Source organism: Sceloporus occidentalis, unplaced genomic scaffold (genome assembly GCF_023333645.1).
Source record: "Sceloporus occidentalis isolate IW3139 unplaced genomic scaffold, rSceOcc1.0.p SCAF_5, whole genome shotgun sequence".
NCBI classification, from domain to species: domain Eukaryota; kingdom Metazoa; phylum Chordata; class Lepidosauria; order Squamata; family Phrynosomatidae; genus Sceloporus; species Sceloporus occidentalis.
In genome coordinates, this window is record NW_028316985.1 from 54,524,747 (window position 1) to 54,550,314 (window position 25,568).

The following is a 25,568-nucleotide window of genomic DNA, read 5'->3' on the forward strand; positions in this document are numbered from 1 at the left end:
GCATGGTGTGCACACCATAGGTATGTGTGCCATTGCTACTTCCATTGCACAGCTTTAGCGCAAGCTGAAAACATTATACGACAATAGTTCCTCAAATATTTGTTGTTGTTAACTGCCCTAAAGACAATCTCAACTCATGGTGACCCTGTGGATGAAATGTCTCCAAGACTCCCTGACCTCCACTGCTCTGCTAAGTACCTGTAATTTCATATCTGTGACTTCCTTAATAGAGTCAATCCATCTAGCATGCAACCTTGTTCTCCTTCTACTTCCCTCCATCTTTCCAAGCATTATTGGGTTTTTTTTCCCCCAATGAGTCATTCCTTCTAATGATGTACAACAGCCTCAGTTTTGTAATAATAATAATAATAATAATAATAATAATAATAATAATAATAATACTTTTATTTCCATTCCGCTTTTTCTCGATTGGGGAGATTTTAGACTTGATTGGTTCTCGGACCCATTTATTTGTCCATGGAATCTTTAGCACTCTTCTCCAGCACCACATCTCAGATGAATTGAATTTCTTCTTATCTGCTTTTTTAACTGTCTAGCTCTTGCATCTGTACATGGTAATGGGGAATACAATGGTCTGTACAATTCTAGCTTTCATGCTGAGTTGTAAACCTTTACATTTTAGGATCTTGTCTGGTTCTTTAATAGTTGTCCACCCCATGCCTAGTCTTCTTCTGATTTCTTGACTGTAGCCCATGTTCTGATCAATATCAATAACAAATATGCTAAAGGAGTATGCCCAGAAAAATCAAAGAAGGATGGGTGCAGTCAATTACTTTAATACCTCTTCCCTATATCAGTATAAGGGGGTTGGAGATACATCTCCCTTCTTGCTCTCCATCCACAGGAATGAAAGCATGTTCCTATACCATTTCAGGAGTAGACTCTAATCAGATGTTAATGGCATGCTGTGCTGTTTTATATATCTTTCATATTACGTTTTAATGAATTTTAAATGGTTTTATTTATCTAAAGATTGTTTAAACGGTTTTAAATTACATATATACTACTTAATATTTTTGTAAAATTTTAATCTGTATTGGTTTTAATGATCTGCAAACTGCCTTGAGTCCAATTATTGGTGAAAAGGCAAGATATAAACAAATGAAATAACAACAAATGAAATAATAATATAGCATTTCTTTTCAGAAGATCCTTGATTTGAGGTTTTTACAAAAAATGGCAAAATTATTTATTATACATCTATTTGAAATTTGCTGTAAGAAATTACAGCACTGATTTCAAATACTTGCTTGTTAGTATAAAATGTGTATGTACATTTTACATTCAGGCTATATTTTTATTTAAAGTTACTGAGCCCATCTTTTAATCATTTAATCACTGAGGTAATGTTCAATGGTTGTTTTTTCCTGATTAGTAGGGCTTTATGCCAGTAGAGCCTCCAAGGGACAAGAAGGCATCTGGAAATAAATCTGCAATTCTTTTCAGGAGAATTGTCTCATTAGCTTTGAGTACCCTGAGATGCATATTGGCCACTTCATATTTGGATATAATCAGAAGGATACAAGCATAACAGTACAGCATCTAAAAAAAGATGCATCACTTCCTGCAAATAAGAAGAAGCAACTTATCTCTTGCTTCCAAAGTTTATCTCTATGAAAAATTAACCACTTTGTCATCTCTAGCATCCTTTTCTCAGTGACAATTTCTCATTTAGCATAAGTGTGATTGTTTGAGTAGCAAGGGTGTTAACAATATCTGAGTCATTTGTAGCTTTGACTAAGAATACAAATTGGCACTGATCATATGTCAGTAACCTATATCCTGTCTTATTTTGATCACTTGTAGCGCTAAACCTATAAAACCATTTCAGATCAGTTTCAAATATACTTCAAAATGTATCAAGTGCACTCTCATGCATTACATAAAAACTCTTAAAAAGGAGGAAATAACTAGGACAAACCAAAGCACTTAAGATACAGTACAATGCAAATTACAATGGGAATGAAGTAGAAGATCTTCTGCCACTTCCACAACCCTGCCAGCCAGGGTGGAGAGGCTTGGAGAGGAAGCTTTGATAGGTTTTCAAACTCAGCATATTAAAAAAAAATATTCTTCCCCACTGAAATCAATGGGTAAATGGGAATGAGGCATTAGCTGCACTAGCTGAGAGATCTAATCTGGGCTTTTCTTAAGACACATTGGCTCCAGAAATGTCCTTGACATATAATGCTATTCCTCCACCAAACAGGAAAGGAGGAGGAACAGCATTATATGTCAAGGACATTTACACCAGTGATGAAATCCAGGACATCAATCCTGGAAGCCAGGTGGAGAGCATCTGGATAAAAATTAAAGGGGAGGGAAACAACAGGGATGATACTGTGGGAGTCTATTACAGACTCCCAAGTCAGACTGAGGAATTGGATGATGTTTCTCTAGAACAGATGACTCAGAAAGGAGAGATGTGGTAGCGATGGGTGACTTCAACTATCCTGATATTTGCTGGAAGTCAAAACTCAGCAAAATCGTCAAGGTCTAGCAAATTTCTCACTTGTCTTGGAGGCAATTTCATTGTCCCAAAGGTGGAAGAGGCAACAAGGGGATAAGCTATTTTGTATCTGATCCTACCAACAAGGATGACCTAGTTAATGGAGTGCAAGTGGTGGGATCCTTAGGTGGGAGTGATCATGTACTCCTGGAGTTTGTAATACAATGGAAAGGAGAAGCCAGGCATAGTCAGACATGCACTCTAGACTTTAGGAAAGCTGATTTTAGTAAACTTAGGAGAAATACTGGGGTGATCCCATGGTCAGGAATACTAAAAGAGAAGGGAGTTCAAGACAGATGGGAGTTTCTCAAAAGGGAGATAGTGAAGGCACAATTGCAAACAGTTCCAATGGGAAAGAAAAATGGAAGATGTCTCAAGAAACCAGGATGGATGATGAAGGAACTTTCAACTGAGCTAAGTTTTAAATGGAACATGTATAAGAAATGGAAAAATGAGGAAATCACCAAAGACGAATTGAAATAGCGAGCATGTGTAGGGTAAAGTCAGAAAAGCTAAAGCACAGAATGAACTCAGGCTTGCTAGAGAGGTTAAGAACAACAAAAAGGGCTTATTTGGGTATGTCCGCAGCAAAAGGAAGAAAAAGGAAATGGTTAGGGCCACTGCGTGGAGAAGATGGCAAAATGCTAACAGAAGACAGAGAAAAGGCAGAATTACTCAACACCTTCTTTGCCTCAGTGTTCTCAGAAAAGGAAAAGGGTGCTCAACCTGAGGATAATGGAGCAGAGGACAGAATGGGGAAATTTCGGCATAGAATAAGCAAAGAGATAGTACAGGAATACCTGGTTAATCACAATGAATATAAGTCTCCAGGACCAGATGAACTATATCCAAGGGTATTATAAGAACTGACAAATGTAATATTGGAGCCATTGGCAATAATCTTTGAGAACTGGAGCACAGGAGAAGTCCCAGCAGGCTGGAGGAGGGCAAACGTTGTCCCCATCTTCAAAAAGGGGAAAAAGGAGGATCCCAACAATTATCGTCCAGTTAGTCTGACATCAATACCAGGAAAGATTCTGGAGCAGATCATTAAACAGAGAGTCTATGAACATGTAGAAGCAATTCCTTAATCACAAAAAGTCAACAAAAAGAAACAAGTCTTGCCAGACAAATCTAATCTCTTTTTTTATATATAAAATTACTAGCTTGGTAGATGAAGGAAATACTGTGGATATAGTATATCTTGATTTCAGTAAGGCTTTTAACATGGTTCCCCATGACATTCTTGCAAACAAGCTTGTGAAATGTGGGCTAGACAAGGCAACTGTTACATGGATTTGTAATTGGTTGACCGATCGAACGCAAAGGGTGCTCAACAATGGCTCCTTTTCATCCTGGAGAGAAGTGACCAGTGGGGTCCCACAGGGTTCTGTCCTGGGTCCAGTGCTATTCAACATCTTTATCAATGACTTGGAGGACAAAATTGGGGGCATACTTATCAAATTTGCAGATGACACCAAATTAGGAGGAGGAGCTAATACCCCTGAGGACAAGATCAAAATTCAAAATGACTTTAATAGATTAGAAAGTTGGCCCAGAGCTAACAAAATGAATTTCAACATAGAGAAATGTAAGGTACTGCACTTAGGGTGGAAAAATGAAATGCAGAGATATAGGATGGGGGACACCTGGCTGAACGAGACTACATGTGAAAGGGATCTGGGAGTCCAAGTAGACCACAAATTGAACATGAGTCAACAGTACGACGCGGCAGCTAACAAGGCCAATGCAATTTTAGGCTGCATCAATAGAAGTATAGTGTCTAGATCAAGGGAAGTAATAGTGCCACTCTATTCTGCTCTGGTCAGGCCTCACCTGGAATATTGTTTCCAGTTCTGGGCACCACAATTTAAAAAGGATGTTGAGAAACTGGAATGTGTCCAATGAAATGGTGAAGGGTCTGGCAACCATGCCCTATGAGGAAAGACTTATGGAGCTGGGGATGTTTAGCCTGGAGAGAAGGTGATATGATAGTCCTGTTTAAATACTTGAAGGGATGTCATATTGAGAAGGGAGCAAGCTTGTTTTCTGCTGCTCCAGAGACTAGGACCTGGAGCAATGGATGCAAGATACAGGAAAAGAGATTCCACCTCAACATTAGGAGGAATTTCCTGACAGTAAGGGCTGTTCGACAGTGGAACACACTTCCTCAGAGTGTGGTGGAGTCTCCTTCTTTGGAGGTCTTTAAACAGAGGTTGGATAATAATAATAATAAACTGTTTATTTATAGCCTGCTTTTCCTGGGAGATCAAAGCGGGTTACAACAGAGTACTACACAATGTACAATTTACAAACAGTATTCATATAAAAACCACAACAATACATCAGATTAATTAAAAACACAGTAAAAATTTACAAGATAAAACCGAACAAACTAGCATAAAGTGCTGGTGCAATGGGGAGAGAGCAAATCTCATAACATTTGGGGGAAAGCCTGTTGGAAGAGGAAAGTTTTTAACTTCTTCCTGAACAAGTCATGGGAGGTAACCGAGTGGAGCTCACCGGGAAGAGAGTTCCAAAGCTGCGGGGCAGAGCTAGAAAACGCCCTCTGTGTAGTCACGGAATATCTCATGTCAGGAACCCTCAAGAGTTGCTTTCCGGCCGACCTGAGAGCATGGGGCGGATTATATGGGGAGAGGCGGTCCTTCAAGTACCCTGGGCCCAAGCCATTTAGGGCTTTATAGGTAATAACCAACACCTTGTATTGAAGCGAATGGGCAGCCAATGCAGATCATATAATACAGGTGTTATATGGCCGGTCCTGGAATATCCAGTGACCAACCTCACTGCCATATTCTGCACCGATTGAAGCTTCCAGGTTTAGTACAAGGGTTGCCCCATGTAGAGCACATTACAGAAATCCAACCGAGAGGTCACCAAAGCATGTACCACCGTTTCAAGGTCCCCCCGGCCCAGGTAGGGTCGCAGCTGGCATATCAGCCGAAGCTGATAACAGGTACTCCTGACTGTCGCATCCACCTGAGATGTAAGGTGGAGCGACGAGTCCAGAAGCACCCCCAGACTGCGAACTGAGTCCTTCAAGGGAAGCGTGACCCCATTCAGGACAGGTGGACAAATCTCCATCCCCGGGCCCGGGGAACCTATCACGAGTACTTCCGTTTTCTCTGGATTCAAGCTGAGTCTGTTTTCCCTCATCCAGCCCATTACTGACTCCAGACAGGCATCTAGAACAGAGATGCCATTCCTGGTCACTGCATCAGTCGGAGACACAGAGAAACATATTTGGGTGTCATCAGCGTACTGATAACACCGTGCCCCGTGTCTCCGGATAATCTCTCCCAGCAGTTTCATGTAAATGTTGAATAGTATGGGGGACAGAATGGCTCCTTGAGGGACACCAGATGTAAGTGCCTTCTTATTGGAGCACCCGTCCCCCAGCTGCACCATCTGGAATCTGCCCGAGAGGTAGGAACGGAACCACTGGAGCGCAGTGCCCCCGATACCTAACTCCCTCAGGCATTCCAGAAGGATACCATGGTCAATGGTATTGAAAGCTGCTGAGATGTCTAAGAGCACTAACAGGGACACGCTACCCCTGTCCATGCCGAGACGGAGATCATCGACAAGGGCGACCATGGCAGTTTCAACTCCATAGCCCGCCTGGAAGCCAGTTTGAAATGGGTCTAGAAAATCTGTTTCATCCAAGACCGATTGAAGTTGAAAGGCAACTGCCCTCTCGATTACCTTCCCCAAAAAAGGCAGCAGGGAAACAGGCTGATAATTACTTCGAATCAGGGGGTCTAGGGATGGCCATCTGTCAGGGATGCTTTTATTGAGATTTCCTGCATGGCACGGGGTTGGACTGGATAGTCCTTGCGGTCTCTTCCAGCTCTATGATTCTATGAGAATATCCAAAAATGGATCTGATGCACACCTAACTCACAATGCTTTATTTCAGGACCTGCCACTTGTGCCATTTTTAACCCACAGAGCTTTCCAGGAGGACAGAGCCACTAGATCACTGCTATAGTCATTCCCTTCTCTGGTAGCAGAGCTCTAATCCATAGAAGGGGACCGCATCCACATCCTAAACATCCTTAGAAAGCCATTTGAGGAGGTTAAGATCATTCTTCCCAATCTATGCCCACTTACCTCAGAATAAGCTCCATTCAATTGATTTGGGCTTACTTCTGTATAAATATGTACAGGATTGCCCTGTTAGTGTTGTTTAAGCATTCATATTGATGAAGATAATTGTTTGCTATATCAAACCCCTTTAGGGATATCTAGCCTGTACTGTTTTGTTGTTTTAAAAAAACAAAATCTACAATGAATGCTATGGAGAGTGTGAAAGCATTAACTTTTGAAAGCATCAGTTCAGATTACTTTTATCTGAATACTGTTGTGATTCATTCAACCTTATTTATCTTGCTTAAGAGACGTGGTGAGGATAAAATATGTGGTGATTAAAAATTAAACACTTCATGAAAATGTTAAAAATTAAAGAGAAAAAAATAATTAAAATCATGCTGTGCCTTTTTAGAGAAATCTATTTTCCAATGATTAATAATAGAGCTTTACAAAGAGTTAAGAATAATCTTTTAAGTTATAATTAATTAGTACATGCTTGTTCTTGTTTAAACTTAGTTCTAACAAATGGAAATACATTTATAAAATATGCCTTTAATTATTTATCTTCCAGGCAAATGGTGTTCTAATTTCTTAAAATGTAATTGGATGCAGCTTTGGCAGTTCTTTGATTTACTGACCTGTTTCAAACCATTCAAGGAAACATTTAAGAAAGGAAATTAATCAAAAAATCTTCTTTCAGTTCCAACAATTTAGCCAAGGTTTATTTTTCCAGATGTCTGTAATTACAGAATGGATTTCTATAATGCTCTCATAATAAGAATTAACTTTTCCCAATACTTTGTATGCAATAATTACTATTTTACATGGTATGATGGGGCCCATACAGACAGGCCAAAATAAGGCTGGTTCGGGTCACTTGGAGGTATGCTGTTTCAATGACACACACATTTTAAGAGGCCAGAAACTGTGCCAAAGCTGCGTTCCAGTCCTTAGCACTGGAGCGTGGCTTTGGTATGGCTTCTGGTCTCTTAGGACACGTGCATCATTTAAACAGCTCCAAAGTGACCAGAAGCAGCTTTATTTTGGCCTGTCTGTACGGGCTCATAGTTATGTTGCAACTTGGATATATGAACTTCTCCTCCTTCTTAAGAAACCATTTTCAATACTACTTTTACTATGTTCATTCTCCTCTCTCTGCACCCTGTGGAATATGTTTCCTTAACCCCTTTTAAACGTCAGGGGGCAAGCTTTTACTAATTTTGAATCAAGTTTATCTATGATTATCCAGTCCTTCCTACACTACTTTCTAAGAACTAATACAAATCTGTTTGAATCCATTGTTTCTTGAAAATTTCTCTGGGCATTTCAGACAGAAGTCACTTTTCCTTTTGTACATATTAAGGAAATAATGAATCTTTTATTACCTGCTGCAGTGTGCTGTCTTTGTATGCAAAACATACACAATTTCTGGTTTACTGGAAATAGCAATGTGATATAAATTGTAATACTGGCTAAAGTTTGGCTGAGGCCATCTTGGCATATCGAAACAACCTCCCACGGGCAAGAGACATCTTGCCTCTAGCACCAGACCAAGGCACCGAGTGCTTTGCTGTTTTTTTTGTTTTGTTTTTGTAATTTTCACAAAATGTCCCTGTGAAGAATTAGTGCATTTTCCTTGTGTGTCACTAAGCACTAATTCAAAGTTAAAAAAAAAGTACAGGTTGACTGATGTAAAGATGCAGACAATCCTCCCAATGTTATTACAGCTTAATAGTCCACATCAAAAGGCAACATTTATGACAATGTAATTTTTATGCATTTCAAGAAATATGGTCCAGGCTTGTAGCTACAGCCTGTTTTACTGCTTTTACTGAACATTTGTTGATTTGTTGTTGTTGTTAACCACCCTTGAGTCAATCACAATCCATGGTGACCCTATGGATGAGACATCTCTAAGGCTCACTGTCCCCCACTGTTCTGCTTAAGATAACAGTGATATCTCAGATACCTCTTGTTTTCAGTTCTGTTCCCATAAGAGAACAGAATTATTAAATTACTCTCATTTACAACCAAATGGTGGTACTTCACATTTTAAAAATGAAAAAAGCAACAATAATATTAAAAATAATAAGAAATTAAAGATAGACTTCTGTAGGAGCAGAAACTCAGAATAATGAGCATTGAAGAGAGGCTATTGGGGGCACAAACAGGTTATTCATTACTAATGCTACTATCAAAAAGAAGAGATGCTAAAAAAAACTTTGAAACTTTAAATCAAAAGTAGAGTACCTGCCTTCAAACATCAATAGTTTTTTTTTATTTATCTGCTTTTTTTTTTTAAAGAATAGATAGTTTGGTACTACAATTGAAATTTAGAAAACACATGGAAAACATGGAAGAAGGACCATAAAACAAACACTGGAGTGCAATGTTTGGGCAATGTTGTCATCTGGTTCTCCATAAAACAAGAATGAAAAAAGGCAAACTATTCTAGAGAAAAGAGAGAGTGCAAAAGCAACTAATATCATAAAAGAGATTGCGATGATTTTACAGTTAATATAGATTCAGTACATTTATTTTATTATTCTACTCTTCTGGGGAAACTGAATAGCCATATACAGTGGACCCTTGCCTTACATGGGGGATCCATTCCAGACCCTTCCCCCACCCCGGATAAGGCGAATAATGCATATGCTTGAGCCCCAAATGCTATGGCTGAACCAGTTTACTGCATCAATAATGGACACTCCCTCCATCTCCAAGCAAAATATGTGACTACACAGTGAGTGTCTAGCAGTCAATTATAAGTTTGTTGCAGAGTATCACTTTTTATCACATCAGAAATCCAGCTCCTACTGTCCTTATCAACGCAATTTAGGTTGGTCAAATTCAGTGGGAGATAAAAGCTAAGGATATTTGATAGCAGTACCAAAATGCCAATTAAAAATAGTTCACACCTTGCCCTTAACATGTGTATGGATAGATAAAACAGTTGTAAATGCACCTTTTAATACAATACAACACTTTATTTGAAAGAACAGTTAAACAAATATACTGTTTCAGTCTGCAGCCTTATTTATTAGGCTAAAAAAACATCAATACTTGTAGCTATACAAGCTCCACTTGTTAAAAGTGGAGTAGATCTCTCCTATTAATATATTGCTAAAACTTCTCTGAAAGAAATGTTAATATATCTTTAAATCTGTCCTTTTTATTAGCAATATTTTAGGCTATAATCTTTCATCTCTATGGTGATAATGAACATTATAATTTATTGTTCATGCTGTTGAATTCTGAGGAACCAAAGGAATTATGGTGGCAAAACAGACAGCAATGAACAACATTAAAGAACTAACTTGGTTATCGGTACCTGAAATGATACAACGCGACCATAAAGCCTCCCAGGACACTTCAGTGAAGGCAGAACTGCATATGAGCTGGGTGAGTTTTTGCATCAGATAATTAACAAATGGACAAAATCTGGCATTCTACCATAAATGCATCACCAATACATCCTTATGAAGATTTAATGGTGTTGTGAATAAAATAAAAAAATGAAGGTTTAATGATGTTTCATAATAAAATGCACTATAATTTTCGATAGAAGGAAGGCTTGGCTTTGGCTTCTCTTTGAAGAAATTAGCACCATCCTCATCCAATCACCATTTTTCTTTCATTTATACAGTTCTTAATTGTTATAAAATTAAGCAAATACAATATTCCCCAATTTGTTAGTCAAAGGCTAGGATATTTTAATACAGCAGCCTTTTATAACCTAGTGCTCCACAGATGTGTTGAACTACATCTCTCAGTGATCTCTATCTGATATGGACTGGGCATCCTGGCTGGCAGTAATGACATCTGGAGGCCACCATGTTAGGGATGGTTGTTTTTGTAACATAATCCAGATAGATAACACCAAGGCCCCATCCGCATGGGCCAAAAGGCCTGTTTTCTCCTTCGGCCTGGCATTGTACTATCTGGATGACTCATGCCATTAACCCTAAGATGAGATCAGGCAGACCAGATATGGAAATGGTGGATCCAGTCCTATCCCAGGCAAGGCCCTCAAACTGGTCTAAAAAGACTGGCTGTTTCCAATGGAGTTTCTCCACAGCACATTAATGGGCAGGTATCTGAACACCCACCCGTTGCCGTTCTTTCTGATTGGCTCTGTTTTGTCTGCATTCTGTCAGCACTCACCAGCACCTCATTTGCTATGAACAGGTGTGATATTTCAGTGCTAAGAGAAAAAGCATTGGCCTTTTTGATTTTAAAGTTAAAAGCCGTTCTATGCTTGCATTATTCTTTTATGCTTGCATTGTTTCCCTAGACATTATGCTTCTAGTAACTTTATGCTTTTATCACTGTCCTTAATATCATATAGTACAGATATTTTCTTCAGCCATGATCAGATTTCTCGTGTTTTATAGAAAACTTTGAAGTATCTCAATCTCTTTTTGGATTTTGCTTGTGCCTCACTGATGCTGAAATGCTCAAAGTAGCAATCTATATTTGGAACATTAAGGTTACGTTTCTAGCCTGTGTTTTATGTTAAAATATGGTTATATGGTTAAATTACTTTTAAGTCAGTCGTGAGTTTCTTAAATTAACAGATAACATATACAGTTTACAGCATTCAAGTAAGTAAGCAAGTAAGCAAGCCTTTGTTTCATCCAACTGTCTAAAACAGAGGAAATAACTGTCTTCTTAATGGAAGTGCCTTGACAATAAAACCCTCATTTACTTGTTACCATGTTAATCCTTAATCCTATTGGACCTATGCCTTGGGTCTACTTTCACAACACTAAATTCTTGATTAAGTTGTACTCAGCATACTCTTCTTTCTACTTAAACAGCTTTATTGATTTCACTGTAAGATTCTACTCCATTGTTGCAATAGCCTGTTAATTAACTAATTTCAGCACATTGGTTGCTATCTTCTTCCTGGGGTCTTTAAAATTAGTATAATATATGACTACATTTACACTTACAAAGATAATATAGCCACGGTTTGTTTGAAGTGACGTAATCCTTAAGGGCATAACTAGTACAGGGAAGTAACTAAATTTTCTGGGAAAATTCTCCAGTACTCCATTTATACCATTTATTTATCTAAGAATCTGCAAAGCTTCACTTGATGCTTAATTTTGTTTTGTGCACAGTTTTAATATATTTGGCAAATCTATTGTATAGCATGGGTTTATATTACAATGTCATTTTTAGGAGCAAAGGAAACAAGCAAACAAGCTATCATCATAATGTAAGTAGCTGTGTGACCAGTTCTGTTTCTACATGAATCAGATTTGTTTGTGAATAGAAACCTGATCCTTAACAATTCAAGAAAATTGTTTGTCCTACTGAATCAGATCAAAATCTATTAGTACAGTAGTCTATTAGTTTAACATAGGGAAGGGTACCTGATGTGAGGGCGAGTGAGAGAAAGTATGATCTAAAGGGAAAGGAAGAGACAACATAGAGCCATTGTACTATTCTTTCTGGATCTGGCCCTCCTTCTGTTTTGTATTTCCCTACATCTCTTGGGGTATTGGTGTGTGGTTTTCTAGCCTTCAATGTGTGCATGTCTGCTCTCTCATCATTTGCATGCTATCAGTCTGTGTGACTACGTATGTTTTTTCACTTTGGGTCAGTCTCATTCTTTTTCTGGAATTGTATTCTGTTTTTTCACTTTGTGTATGTTCCCATCTCCCCCCCCCCTCTTTTTTGGAGGGGGGGATTGTGCATTTCTATTTCTTTTTCTGAGCCTCTGTATGTGTATTCTGGAAGAGGTATGGGGAAGATATGCATTTCCCTTCTGTGAAATCACTGTTTCAAGTCTGGCGATGCCCACAGGGCAGCCGTTTTGTGAAAGCATCTGTAATGCTTTTAAAATTCCAAATGCTTTCCACGGTCCAAAAGGTTTGGAGACCCCTTGTCTACAAGGTTTGAATGCAGTCATTATCTCATTTACATGGCTTTTGCCGAAGCCACATTTACACAACAATGGCTTTATGTAGTTGTAAGCAACATTTTAATAATTTTTCTATGTGGGTCAGTACATCACAGTGGAACTGGCCAGGATAATGATATGATATCAGGTTTTACCACAGAACCTGGCTCATCCATATTAAACCCAGATTCAAATACTACCATAGCCACCTGAAGTTCTGTTATGAATAATTTGAAGAAGATGTACAGTGAAATAACATTTGAATACTTGAGGTGACAAAAAATGGACCTTCAGCTCACCTTACCATACTTAAAAAACATATAGCATATTGCCTGAGATCCTATTTTATGCTGATATGCATACGTTTCTGCTAAAATTCTTATGCAGGTCTGAGAAGGCTATAACTGCCACCCAGAAAACAACAAGAAGAAGCTCTCCCAGACCATCTGCTTGACCAATCAGTGGTTGTTTGGGTTGGCGCTGCACCTTGGTGCTCCCCATAAACAATTGTAGATGCTGAGGAAACTGGATCCATTCTTATACCCCATCCAAAAATGTACTTACTTCCTGTCCTGTTATGACAGAGTAAGTCTCCAATGAGATTTTTGTCATCATTGTTTCCATATCTTTCTTTATTAAGCCTTGTAAGTTACAATAAAGATTAAGTGAATCTGTTTTCAGAAGAATCTCTGCAAATCATAATGAATTTTAAAGCACATTTGCTTTCAAAACTGATGTATAGTGAAGTTTAAAAGGGTTAACAAGGCTGATTCTCAAGCTCAGGCAGAACGTATGGTAATTCTTTTAATTTTCTAGGCTGATCCACTATGCTGTCATAAGTAAGGAGTGTGAGTAATGTACTTCTTCACACATGAAAGCGCCACAGCAAACATCTTAATTTCCTGAAAGCAATCACTTCCATAGTATAGTACTAGAGATTAAATTCCGAAACAGCACTTTAATTCACAATATGGATTTAAACAGCTGCATGTATTTATTTTAAGTGGCTTTGCTAGTTTTCACTTAACAGTGAACAGAGCCTTCTAATGGTTCCACAGAATGCTATTGAGGCCAAAATAAATTTATACTTAGATTCTCAAGGTTGCTTCTATACCTGCTGCATAAGTAATAAGGGATTACATACATACATTCTCTTCTCTCTTCCTCCTTATCTTTGGTAATGACACAGTGCCTCTTAATCTCTGCCCTACACTGGACTGTTTTGCCAATGATAGGGCTGGTAATAGTAATAACAGTGATAACAGCCACGTATTTGGAAGCTTTTGCCCCCTGAAGGGACAACTCAAGGGGTAATGCTTACACTGGTCATAAAGAAAAATCAATCATGATTAGATTGCATTTACAATCATATAAAAAAAGCATGCATCATTGTGCCATGTATCATTTAGCTATTAGCTATTGTACATCCTTCTACTCATGAGCTCCAGGATTCTACAACCTCCTTACTAATATCTCAGTTAGTAATAAGGATAATTTTTTGTGGAGAGAGTACTGAGCTGTTTCAGAAAAAAGAAATTAATAGTGTTTTGGAAAGAAAAAAATGTTCAAGGTAACAGAAGGAATAAGTGGAAGAATGACAGCAGAAACTTTGATGGGATAGTGGATGGATTTAGAGTCAGTGACAGATTAGAAATGTCAGCAGATAAGTCACTTAGAAAACGGAAGTGAAGATGGTGAGGGAACAGGGATGGTTAGATTATCAGATAGAGCTATTGTTTCTTATTATTAATCAAATAATTACCTGTTATTTTTATGTTCTATAAATAAAATTTACTGATATAACTAACTGTATTCTGATCTGGATGAATACTAGAAATAGTATTCTCACGCCACATGCTATTTTTGATGCACACAATCAAACATTTAGAGTAACCTGTTGCATTGCATTTTTCTCTACTACATTCAGCAATCCTGGCCACTGGCCATACTGCCTGGTACAGATGTGATACGTAGCGCAAAACATCTGGAAGACCAATGCTGTGGAAGTATGATACAAAGCAGAGGTGGGTAAAGATTCACTCATAGGCTACATATGTCCTCCCAGCCCAATGCACACTCTTTTTTGATACAATAGTAGCCAACTGCTCTGACAAAAGCCTCTGGGATGTCAGTTATCAGTGGGTCCTCCCACTTTTTTTTTTTTTTTTTTTAAACACAACTTCGGACCTCCAAAGACCTGTAAGCTTCAAAATGTTGTTTGAATACCTGGAGGCCTTTGGAGACTGGCCATTTCTATGCTGGTTTTTTCTTCCTGGCATTGGTGGCATGGTGGGCAGTGTGAGCAGCCTATTTGCAATCTGGAGGAATATAAAAGTATAATCTGCTCTCCCCCCCTCCCCCCATCTCTGATATAAAATTAGACCCCTTCTGCTCTTTTTAAGTAGCTGGTGACAACAGTTTATTTGGTAAAAGTTATAAGAGGACAGATTGAGCAATTGACCCAGTAACTCCAAACGGTTGGGAGTCACGTAAGGAACCCACTTTCTGCCTCCCAAAACCCTTTGTCATTTTCTGCATTCCTGGGATGCTTGGTACTAACAGAATGGACTGGGTTTTATTTTTATTTTTTACACTCTTATACATCAGCATGTAATTTATGAGACCTTTAAAACATACTACTCTGTCCTTTCAAAGACGTAATGCTTGTGAAATGCATCTGGATTTGACTACTATTAACATTAGTGTGTTTTTTTAAAAAAATCTTTACTTTTTATCTTAGTGCAATGTATTGGGTGTAGAGAGGAAACAACCACAGTTCTTTTGAGGAGGAGATATGTGCACTGCCATATGCTTTACCTGTTTCTGTTGCTGGAAATCCAATCTGAGATTAGAGTTGCAGCCTGCTGGTGGCAGTGCTTGTTACCAAAGCTGCAAGCCAACATGATTACTTCACGGCGTAACTCCCTGGGTATCCCAAAACACATAGCAAAATAGCATTAGGCTCATGTTAATAAATATGTTTAAATTCTCAGATGAAAATGTATCATTGCTTACAAGTTTTAAACTAACAGTTAGCAAAAGTAAATATATTAGCAATGCTTTACAAGTAGATCTTAAAAAATGACAAATCAGCTGAGACAGTAAATTTGGATTGTTACAAACACTGCCAGCTACAGGCATGCATACTTCTAGGCTTCACGAAGGCAGCAAGAATTCAAATAATAAAAGAAAAGGAACCATTCGAAAAGTAGATAACATTTTATAATAGCAAGATTCCAATATGAATTCAGTGAGGGAGCTACATATATATGTAACAAAAAGAACTTGATTAACCCATGCTCCAAACAATCAGAATATATCAGAGAGGCTGCACTATTTACATTCATACTATTTGTTTTTCTGTTTTCTACAACTACTTCGTAGCAGTTAAAAAATGTGACAGTACTCATGTTGGTATGAAGCTTGAACAAAGGATTTGTCCAAATTATTTGTTGGCCATCCAAGCTTGAGATACATTGAAGCAACTTGTCTCAAAATATATTCCTGAAAAAGAGGGGAAAGAAAACACTTTGCATTATTCTCATAGTTAAAAAAGAAAGAAAAACACACTTCATCTAGTTCAAATATCATTTCAAAATTATTCTATTCTGGAAGAGTTTTACATGGCATTTATTAATAAGTAGTAGCCAATCACTGTTGCCATGTATGTCAGCCCAAAGTAGTATAAGATCCTAATCTAGTATATGCTATATATACACCCCTACTAAGCCAAAAACATTGTTGTGGTTTTCCACCCAACACTGTGGAAACTGAAAGGACTGATATATGCTGCTCAGGATTGTGGGGACCTTCTCTTTCTTTTCAGAACCACCTTAGTTTCCTGCTCTCAGTGCCACTGGTTTGACAGAACTGGTGTCTGAGTTGGAACCTGAATCCTTTTCTCTGAACAGTAGTAGGGATGGGAAGAATATTGAGAATATTTGAAATATGGATGAAAATGTGTTTCTTGAATATTGAGAAACTTAGACAAGACGAATCCTGAAATTGACAAGAATCTGCACATTTTGGGACTTATTCTATGCAAAATTTCAACATGATTGTTTTGAATAGAAATCAGCATTTTCTACTCAAATATTTTTTGTGCAGGAAATAATTTCTCCACCCTCAAACACCACATGCATATTTTGTATAGAAAGTCTCAAATTGTGAAGTCTTCAAAAATGTTTTCCTAGACTGACTCATAGCAAGAAGACAATAGCTAGGGGCGAAACAGACTGGCAGAAGGGGTGGCTTGAAGCTGCTCCTTACAAAGACAAATTGGGGCCATGGCAAACATATGCCATGGTCCCAATCCACCTTTTCCCTGGGCGAAAAAAGAGTGGAAAAAATCCACTCCTTTTTTGGCCAGGGAACGGGCGGTTTTTCCCACCCTGCCACAGCTCAAAGCCAGCTTCCAGATGCTGCAGTCTGTAAATGCCATGCCACTACAGTTTCTTGAAGCCACTCATGTCTGGGAGGCTACCTGACTTTCAGGAGGCTTCCTGGCGGTGTGGGAGCATGTGCTGTATAAACGCCATGCTACCAAGCCGCACAGACGGAGGCTTTTACAGCTGGTCTGTTTCTCCCCTAAGTTTTCTTGCTAGTTTGAGAAGAAAATTAGAAAAATATATATAGCCCTATTCCTTAGCAGACCTCTGGCACTTAAACGAACCCCTAACCCTCGAGAGAAGTTTTTCAGTGAGCCCCAGAAGAAAGCACCAAATACAAAGTGAACTCCACAATACCACTCATGCAATATTCCTGCCTACAGAAAGGAACTCAGGATTCATAGCTGGGTGAGGGGTACAAGTAAGATTAAGCACTTTTAGGTGCCATTCATTTCCATGGGACAGAGTAAAAACTGTAGAGCTTAAAATACCTTTCTGAAACAATAGGACTTAAAAGTGCTTAATGTTAGGTGGCTCTCTGCTTGCATATTAAATTCTATAATGGACAGTTGACACAAGTATAAAAAGCTGCCGGTGTTCAGACAGGCTAGTATTTACTCTGGCAGGCTACTCTTGACTTAAAAATGCATCTTTGAATAATGGCCATCGTTAAACATTTATGAGTGACACATTTAGGCCACACACAGAGATGAAATTGATAGGCTTGGCTGTCTTTATATGCACAGATATGGCATGATCATTACACAGGGACAGCCAATTGAAGTAATAATATTTAATAATGTGAGCTGCATATCAAGACAGGACAATTTAATGAGATCTCTATTTCAATGTCTTTTTAGAGTTTGCCATTTTTAAAGGGAAAAAGAGTATAACAAGTCTTCCAGTTTTGACCCTTCCATGAAAGGATTCTTTATTTTGCATGTCATGTTATAAAGAATGCCTCTGTCATTCTCCTCATATCATAATTTCCTCACTGCTAGGTTCCCTTGTTTTTAGGCGAAATTTAAATACAATTTTAAAAATGTAGTTCTCATTATATTAGCACAATATAAGAGTGAATAACATTATTTACACGGCAACATCTTCAGCTTCATGTTATGACAAGATGAAAGGAAATACATAGTATGCTTTCCTGTGGCAGATAAGTATTTATTATATCTTTACTGACAGCTTCTGTATAATTAAGAGACTCATCCAACAATATTTTTTACTATTCTTATTTACTTTTTTTTATTTTATTTTTTTGTAATAGCAGTCGGACTAAACAGAAGTCAGCAAGGCATATATTATAATAATTCTTCTACATAGGCAACGGCAAGCTCGCAACCCAATTTTCCATTTAATTCAGTGTAATATGACAGGGAAGGAGGCTTACACTTCATAGAATTCAGTGTCTATCAGCAATCATTAGAAGGACAAAGGAAATGATGGAACTGAGTGAAAGCATTAATATACTCCTTGCCTCCTCCAGCACATCACTTTATTTTATTCTGCATGATAGTGTCTTTAAGAGAGAAAAAGGCCAAAATCTACAGATATGCCCCTGAATATTTTCCTTTGTTGTTGACTGTTCAAGTCCTGGATTATGTGTAAATTAGCCTTTTTAAATATATCTTATTAACTATTCAATTTGTACAGTACATTTAATATTACAGTGGTGTAATTCAGTTCACACTCCTAACTTACAAACTGAAGAGGGAGCGAGTGAGTGTAGCTCAGTGTTAGAACACATATGTAAAACTTTGTTCTGCACTAGTTTCTCCCTCCCCTTCCAGGAAACATTTTTTAAACACAGCTTCATGTATATTGATAATATATGTTTTTTTGTGCTGCGTTTTGACAATAAATGGTGGCAATAGGGCTTGCTTGCTTATGTATGTATGTATGTATGTATGTATGTGTTTTGGTGTTGCCTTTCTCCCAGAAAGGAAGCCAAGGCAGCTCACAGATAAAATTGCTTAAAAAGTTTACAATAAAAATTTAGAAACAATTGAACTCAACAGTAATCTAATCCTTGATCATAAAAGGAAATGAAAGATACCTTTTTTAACTGAAACAATCATGGAAACACTACTATTAACACTGATCAAATTTCAATATAATCTATAAGCAAATGTTTTCTGGCTTTATGAACGTATACATGTTGTAATTCATCAATGATTGCTGTTCAGAAACAAACTGAATCTGGTAGTTACATTAAATTAAGGACAAAAATAAAGGACAAGATACCACCCAAGTCAAACACTTTTAGCCATTGATAGAGTGAGCAGTTAGAATTCAAGCATGTGTTTAACTTTCCCACTGAAACAAACAGGTATTTAAAATGCTTCATCTCATTTGATTTGTATCACATCTTTCTCATAAAATGGAAACCTGCTGAATCACATCCTCATAGGAAAAATTTCCAAATGTCTTTCCTGCATAATCAGTATCTGATACATGAAATGTGCACTCATTTATCTTTTGTTACATATTAAGCCTTCATATCTTATATCAAAGTGCAATATTTTGTACTGGAAAAATGTCATTTTTTCTTGCCAAGCAAGACATTAATTGCTTCTTCAATTATGTCGTCCAGTTGATAATTTTGTGACACTGTTAGTAATGAATGCTATAACTAATCTTTTTTTGTTGTTGTTGTTGTTTGCTAGGAGGTTATGTGTTTTCCCTCGTCTGTACTATAAAGGCTTATGTAACCAGGCTTTTTAAAATTAAGGTTATTAGTTCAATTAGTCCATAACTAGCATGCCTTTTCCCATTTGGAAATGTACTTGCAGAAATGATAGTAGTAAGGCTGAAGTGCAATTAGGATAAACTCTGATTAATCATGTGGAAAGATGCTTGCAATTTAAGAATCCTATCAGGAGGGACAACAACAATTTAATGGTTGGTAACAGAAAAGAGAGAAAATATATCTTTACATTGAAGATGTTGTAGTTTTCTGTGCGATCCAGCAACTTATCCAGAGGATAAAGAGCACGGCTGGCAGCATGCCAAGGCAGAAATTCCTTTTCCTTGGACAGGTATCTGAGAAGTTCTAGTGGGATATTCTGAGGCAAATAGCCAGCTCTGCACAATTAAAGAAGTTATTGTTAATTATTATTTGGAAAAAAAAATATCCCAGATGACACTAAAAACTCAAGCAAACTTCTCTATGTGTACATAAAAGAAAGCAAGTACAATCTTTTTGTTGCATTTTACACCTGAAAACAGCAAGTGAACAGTCACAAGAATTTACTACCAAAAAAAAAAAAAAAACTTTTCCAGGTTGTCATAGGCAATTTAGAGAAACTGACTCAAGGCTGCATTTATAATTTTTAAAACATGTTTTCCATAAAAATTTCATCTTGCTCCAGCAGTCACTCAAAATGGCTATGGTGAATCTTATCAAGTCATGTTAGAAGAAATTAGTTGCATTCAGGCATTTGTCCACAGTTTTATAAACCACAGTTCAAAAAGCCTCTTAGAAAATTCTCCTCATTACACAGTGGCTTCTCTACAGAAATGCTGGCTCATGTTAAAACACAATTCCACATTATTTCTGAACCACAGATGCAGAAGGAGTATTGTGGCCGTATGTTCCTCCTTTGTGTCTCCTCCTCCTTGCTCCCACAGCATACTGGGTTCAACACTGAAATCCTGGCTTATATTAAGATAGGTTTTCCCTGTTATATTTAAACCAAATGTTGCATTAGTGTTGCTGTTTTTGTTTTAAAACAACCCTAGGATCAGACCCAGGTTTTATGAAGCTATGGATGAACGTATGCATTTCATAAGCATATCAAACTGAAGAAGTAATGCTAATGGAGTAATGTTTAACTGGAAAGAAAATAAGATCTCTGAGGAACATTTGAGGGATCTGAGTGTGCTAGATCTGGAAAAGAGAACAATGAGATGTGATTATAATAGACATCTTTAAAGGTTTGAAGGAATATCTTATGGAAAATACTCCTTTGTTTGAGGTTTTTGAAAAAAGATGGGATGGCCACGTGCCAAGTATGCTTTACTTGTAGATGCCAGCACTGCCAGGAGACTTGAGTAGATGACCCTTGATGTATCTTCCTACTCTAAGATTCCACAAAACAGTTAAAGATACACGATCATTTTCCAGAAGAACGGACTACTGGTTTTTAGGCTTTTTCCTGTAGGGTTTTGTAATAGATGCTCCAATTTGCGGCTCACTAGCCCACTGTATCTTTATATTTATCTTGCTTTTCCCCAAAACTGGGACTCAAAGTGGCTCACAATTACAATTAAAAACATGCAAAACATGAACACTAAAATAGATTAAATGATTTACAGTATTAAAGCAATGTACACCTCAAGTGAAAATAAAATGCAATTAACAAGATAAAAAGTTCTTTGAAACATTTAAGTTAAAACAATACAGCCCTGCTAACAGTTTTATAAAACCTTTCTTTTAAAAGCCTGAATGAAAAGGTTTTAGCCTACAAATGGAAGGACAAGGAAGAGGTCATTTTGGTCTCCTTGGGAAGGGAGCTCCAAAGTCTGGGGCAACCACTGAGAAGGCCCTCTCCCGTGTCCCCACCAACTATGCTTGTGATGGTATTGGGACAGAGAGAAGGGCTTCTCCAGATGATTTCAGAGCCCAGGCCATCTCATACAGGAAGATATTTATGGTTTGCCATATAACCTGGATCTGAGCCACATAGGGCTTTATAGGTCATAAGCAGCATTTGCAAAAATAAATAGGCAACCAGTGGAGTTTTTCAATGAGCATAGTATTATCTCTGTAACCTGCCCCAATTAACAGTCTGGCTTAAGCTCTTTGGACTTCAAATCTTTCACCAATGTCAGTCTCGTCCCTCTCTCATCAACATCAACTTTCTGGAAAACCAAGGAGTTGGTTTGGCTCCACTCTATAAGAGGGTATGCCCAGGAGCAATTATCTCCACTGCCCTGGCCATTTCACCACTCCAGAAGTCTGCCAGAGCATCAACAGAATAATTTGGCAAAGTAACAGGAAAATCCCCAAGAGCAATCGGGGATCTGCCCATCAGCGTCCTGCAGTGAACCATCTGTAGAGGTTCTGAGTCCCAGTGAGTCTAAAGATGACCAAATTATGATTTTGTCCAGAAATGTTGCCGAAGTTTCTTCCACACCAAGATCACCATCAATCCATCCAGCATGGAAAACAAGGTTGAGAATGTGCCCAGCAGCATGAAGCTGAGACTGTGCCCAGCAGCATACTACTTGGGACAGACCCATGTTGTCATGGAGGCCATGAAGTCTTAAGCCACTCCTGAAAGAGCAGTCTCAGCATGGATGTTGGAGTCCCCTAGCACCACTAACTATGGAGAATCCAACACAGTGTCAGATTGTTCTTCTCATTATTTCCATAGCTTATCAAGAAAGAAAGAAAGAAAGAAAGAAAGAAAGAAAGAAAGAGGAAAAATAATAAAAAATAGCTTTCATCTATCACAACTGTTACAAATCTTCTTTGTACTCAGGGTTTTCAACTGAAAGAGATGCCAATATTTTGAGTGAAGAAACTGGGTCAGCAGCACTACTCAACACTTATAAGATCAGCTGTATTGATGGGAAAGAGCACAGCAAGCGCTATTTGGTATTTCACTGTATATATCTTGGATAGTGTTGGGAATATATAGCAAACGGAAATTGCTGATTACATACAAGAGTCAATACAGTTTTCTTGTTTTGGGAATATTGCTGGATTCTCAATTGCTGCAAAATCAACATTCAGGTAATCATGTAAAATCTCTGGATGAAATAAGGATAACCAGTACAGGCTCATGTTCAGAAATCCGGCCAAGGCTCACACTTTATGACATTTCAGTTATAAGAGTTTTATATATCCTTGTTTAATGATGCTATGATAGTCTGTGCCCCCACAACCCACCCCCAAATTTTCATATTTATTAAACTGATACTACTAATAAACACTGGAAGATTTAGTATTCTATTAGCCAGTGAAAAAACAGTGCAAAAAGAAAAAAGCAACGTATTTTGCCTATTTTTGAAATCAGAATTCTATATATTACCTCTGATTAACTAACCACAAAGAAATTCCATTCCTTCAAACCCTAACATATTGTAACTTCCACAGTTCCACACTGGTTGACATAGACATTAATTTTTAAATTACTAAATAGTCATTTTTTAAAATGTATAGGAGCTCTCAATGAATTAGCTATCTCATTTTAAAGTAAGCATTTGTGCATTGTGCAAATGCTTTTTGACCTTGTTTTGTTCCTTGGAACTGAACCCACAGAAAGATTCTGCACATTCATTTTCCCCTTAGGGACAAAGTACCAAATGGTACTGTAATTGCCAAGGGAAAATTATTACTCCATTCCGAATTATTTCCCTCATAAATCCCAAACCAGTCAAACAGACTTTGTCACAAAAACAACAGGGTTGCTGTGAAGTGCTGCAAATCCCACTCAGAACTGCACCGTAAATTCATGAGCTCAACACCAACCATAGCCATTTTGAGACGTATTTAAATCAAACTTAGAAAACCAAAGCTGGCCACAAACTGGCTGACAATGTTGAAACAATGGAAATGAGGTGATTTAGTTGCCACAGCTCTACAAACCACTCTGTATCATCTGTTTGATATGAAATGTAGAGGACGTGACAAGCTTATTCAGATAGTACCTAAATGTGGGTAGAAAAAGACCTACACCTTCCCTCATGTAGATCTGCATCAAGGATTAGTTCATGCCTGTAACTTGCCTTGTATATCATGACCGCCACAGACATTACAAATTAATGAAATTAGTGCAATCTATGCAACTTCATATCCCATACTGAGTATGGTATAACAGAAAGGGTATTACATCCAACTGTTAATGAGCCCCACTTACACACAACTGCCTTTTGTCCTCTGCAACAGATTATCACTGCAACAAGGGTGATAATGACTTGAGAAGGGTGAGGTGTTAAGCAATTACAAGCAATATGCTGCCAAAATGATGTTTTGTTGCCCATTACCTACAATTACAGAAAGTGAAAGAACATTTAACACTCTATACATTTTGGGCTTTCACTCCACAATCCCTTACGATTAGCCATGTTGGATGGATAACACAACACCTGATGAAACTCCCTCTATATAACTCTTAAAGTTGCATGAATCCTCTACAGTTTTATTCTGGTAATCCTAGATGGCACAGTGAACACATATACATTATTTGCTAATTTATAACTTATCACTTTTATATTTTGTTCAGAATATCAGACATCTATAAATGTTGTTGATAGCTTCAACACTACACAATATAAGTAAAACATTTAGAATTTTAAATATGTTTTATGTTTTAAATTATACATTGTTTAATTATATTTTAAGGGGGGTTGGGTTGAGGGTTCAGACTGTATATTTTAATCTTGTGAGCCGCCCCAGTTGTATTTTGTAGCGAGGCGAGATACAAATAAATTTTATTATTGTTGTTGTTGTTGTTGTTATTATTATTTGATCCAGACCTAACCTAGAGAAAACATGCTGAAAGCATTACAACAACTGAATTATACCAAATCCTGCTGAGTGCAGCTGCTGATTCAATGCCTGGCTACAAATGGGTCAAACTCTTAAATAAATAAGAAATACATCAGAATACCAGCATACATTATTCACCAATATTTAAATCTGGAACTAGATTTCATTGCTGGAGTTCTGTCTTGTGAAGAGAGAGGTTGGATTTGCATCCCTTCTTTCACTAAGCAAGCAATATCAAGGAAATCTCACACATTTACAATAAGAAAAATTGCATTCCTAGTCAGAGATGTGATTTCCAAATAGGATACAACACCAACATTTTCACATTAATAATGAAGCACTAATCCTGACTCCATCTTTTTGAGCTTGCAAAACACATACTATGCTAGTAAAAAGACCTTAAGAACTGAGATATCCTGACAACACCACATTTCATCATGATTTACCTTTATGGGGAAATATGTCATTTCTTAAGATCAAGCCATTTATTCAAGTGCTTCAGCAAACTGCTGAAAACCTCTCTGTTTATCTGTTTGATCTGTATTTTGTTGTTTTTCCAAAAAGCAAGTATCCTACATTATTTGATTAATTTAAAGTTATTTGTTTCAGCAAAGAAGGATGCTATCTGTGTGTAAATGTTTCCACAGTATGCATCAAATTGTTTGCAAGCTTTTGCCATACAATGAATCAAAATTGCAGAACCTTTGACTTCTGGCATTTATAGCTGAATGAATATTTTTTCTGTCTACAAGGAGTCAAAGCAAATAAGGATGTAATACTGCACCCCCTCCCCAAGAACTCATCTATTCCAGAACCAGATGCACCTGCCCCCCAAAACAGCACTCAGTTTAAATGCTGTTGTGCTACTAGATGAATCAAGTGTGCACAACAGGATAGAGGGGAGAAACACCTCTTTTTCTCCTACAAGCTGAGAATACAGACAATGAAATAGAATCTATAATACTTTATACCAGGGATAAGCAACTTCAGAGCTTCTAGCAAACATACTCTTCCCCCAACCTTCAGACACTGTTCTAGTCATTTTTTTTTTTACAAAACTGGAAGCGAACAGAAGATAGTTGTTGTTGTTTAAAAAAACAAAACACCATCACCTTCTTAAAC

The 25,568-nt window shown here is 37.7% G+C and overlaps 1 protein-coding gene across 1 annotated transcript in view; it reads right to left on the bottom strand.

The window, feature by feature from the left end:
* Positions 1-25,568, bottom strand: part of LOC149312169 (thyrotropin-releasing hormone-degrading ectoenzyme-like) — a 298,564-nt gene that overhangs the window by 13,007 nt on the left and 259,989 nt on the right. The window contains exons 14-16 of the mRNA XM_089524096.1: positions 19,885-20,032; positions 15,961-16,058; positions 15,372-15,479 (exon numbers count right to left, since the gene is read on the bottom strand). Coding sequence (XP_089380222.1) covers positions 15,372-15,479; positions 15,961-16,058; positions 19,885-20,032 — 354 coding nt within the window. The remainder of the gene's footprint in view (positions 1-15,371; positions 15,480-15,960; positions 16,059-19,884; positions 20,033-25,568) is intronic.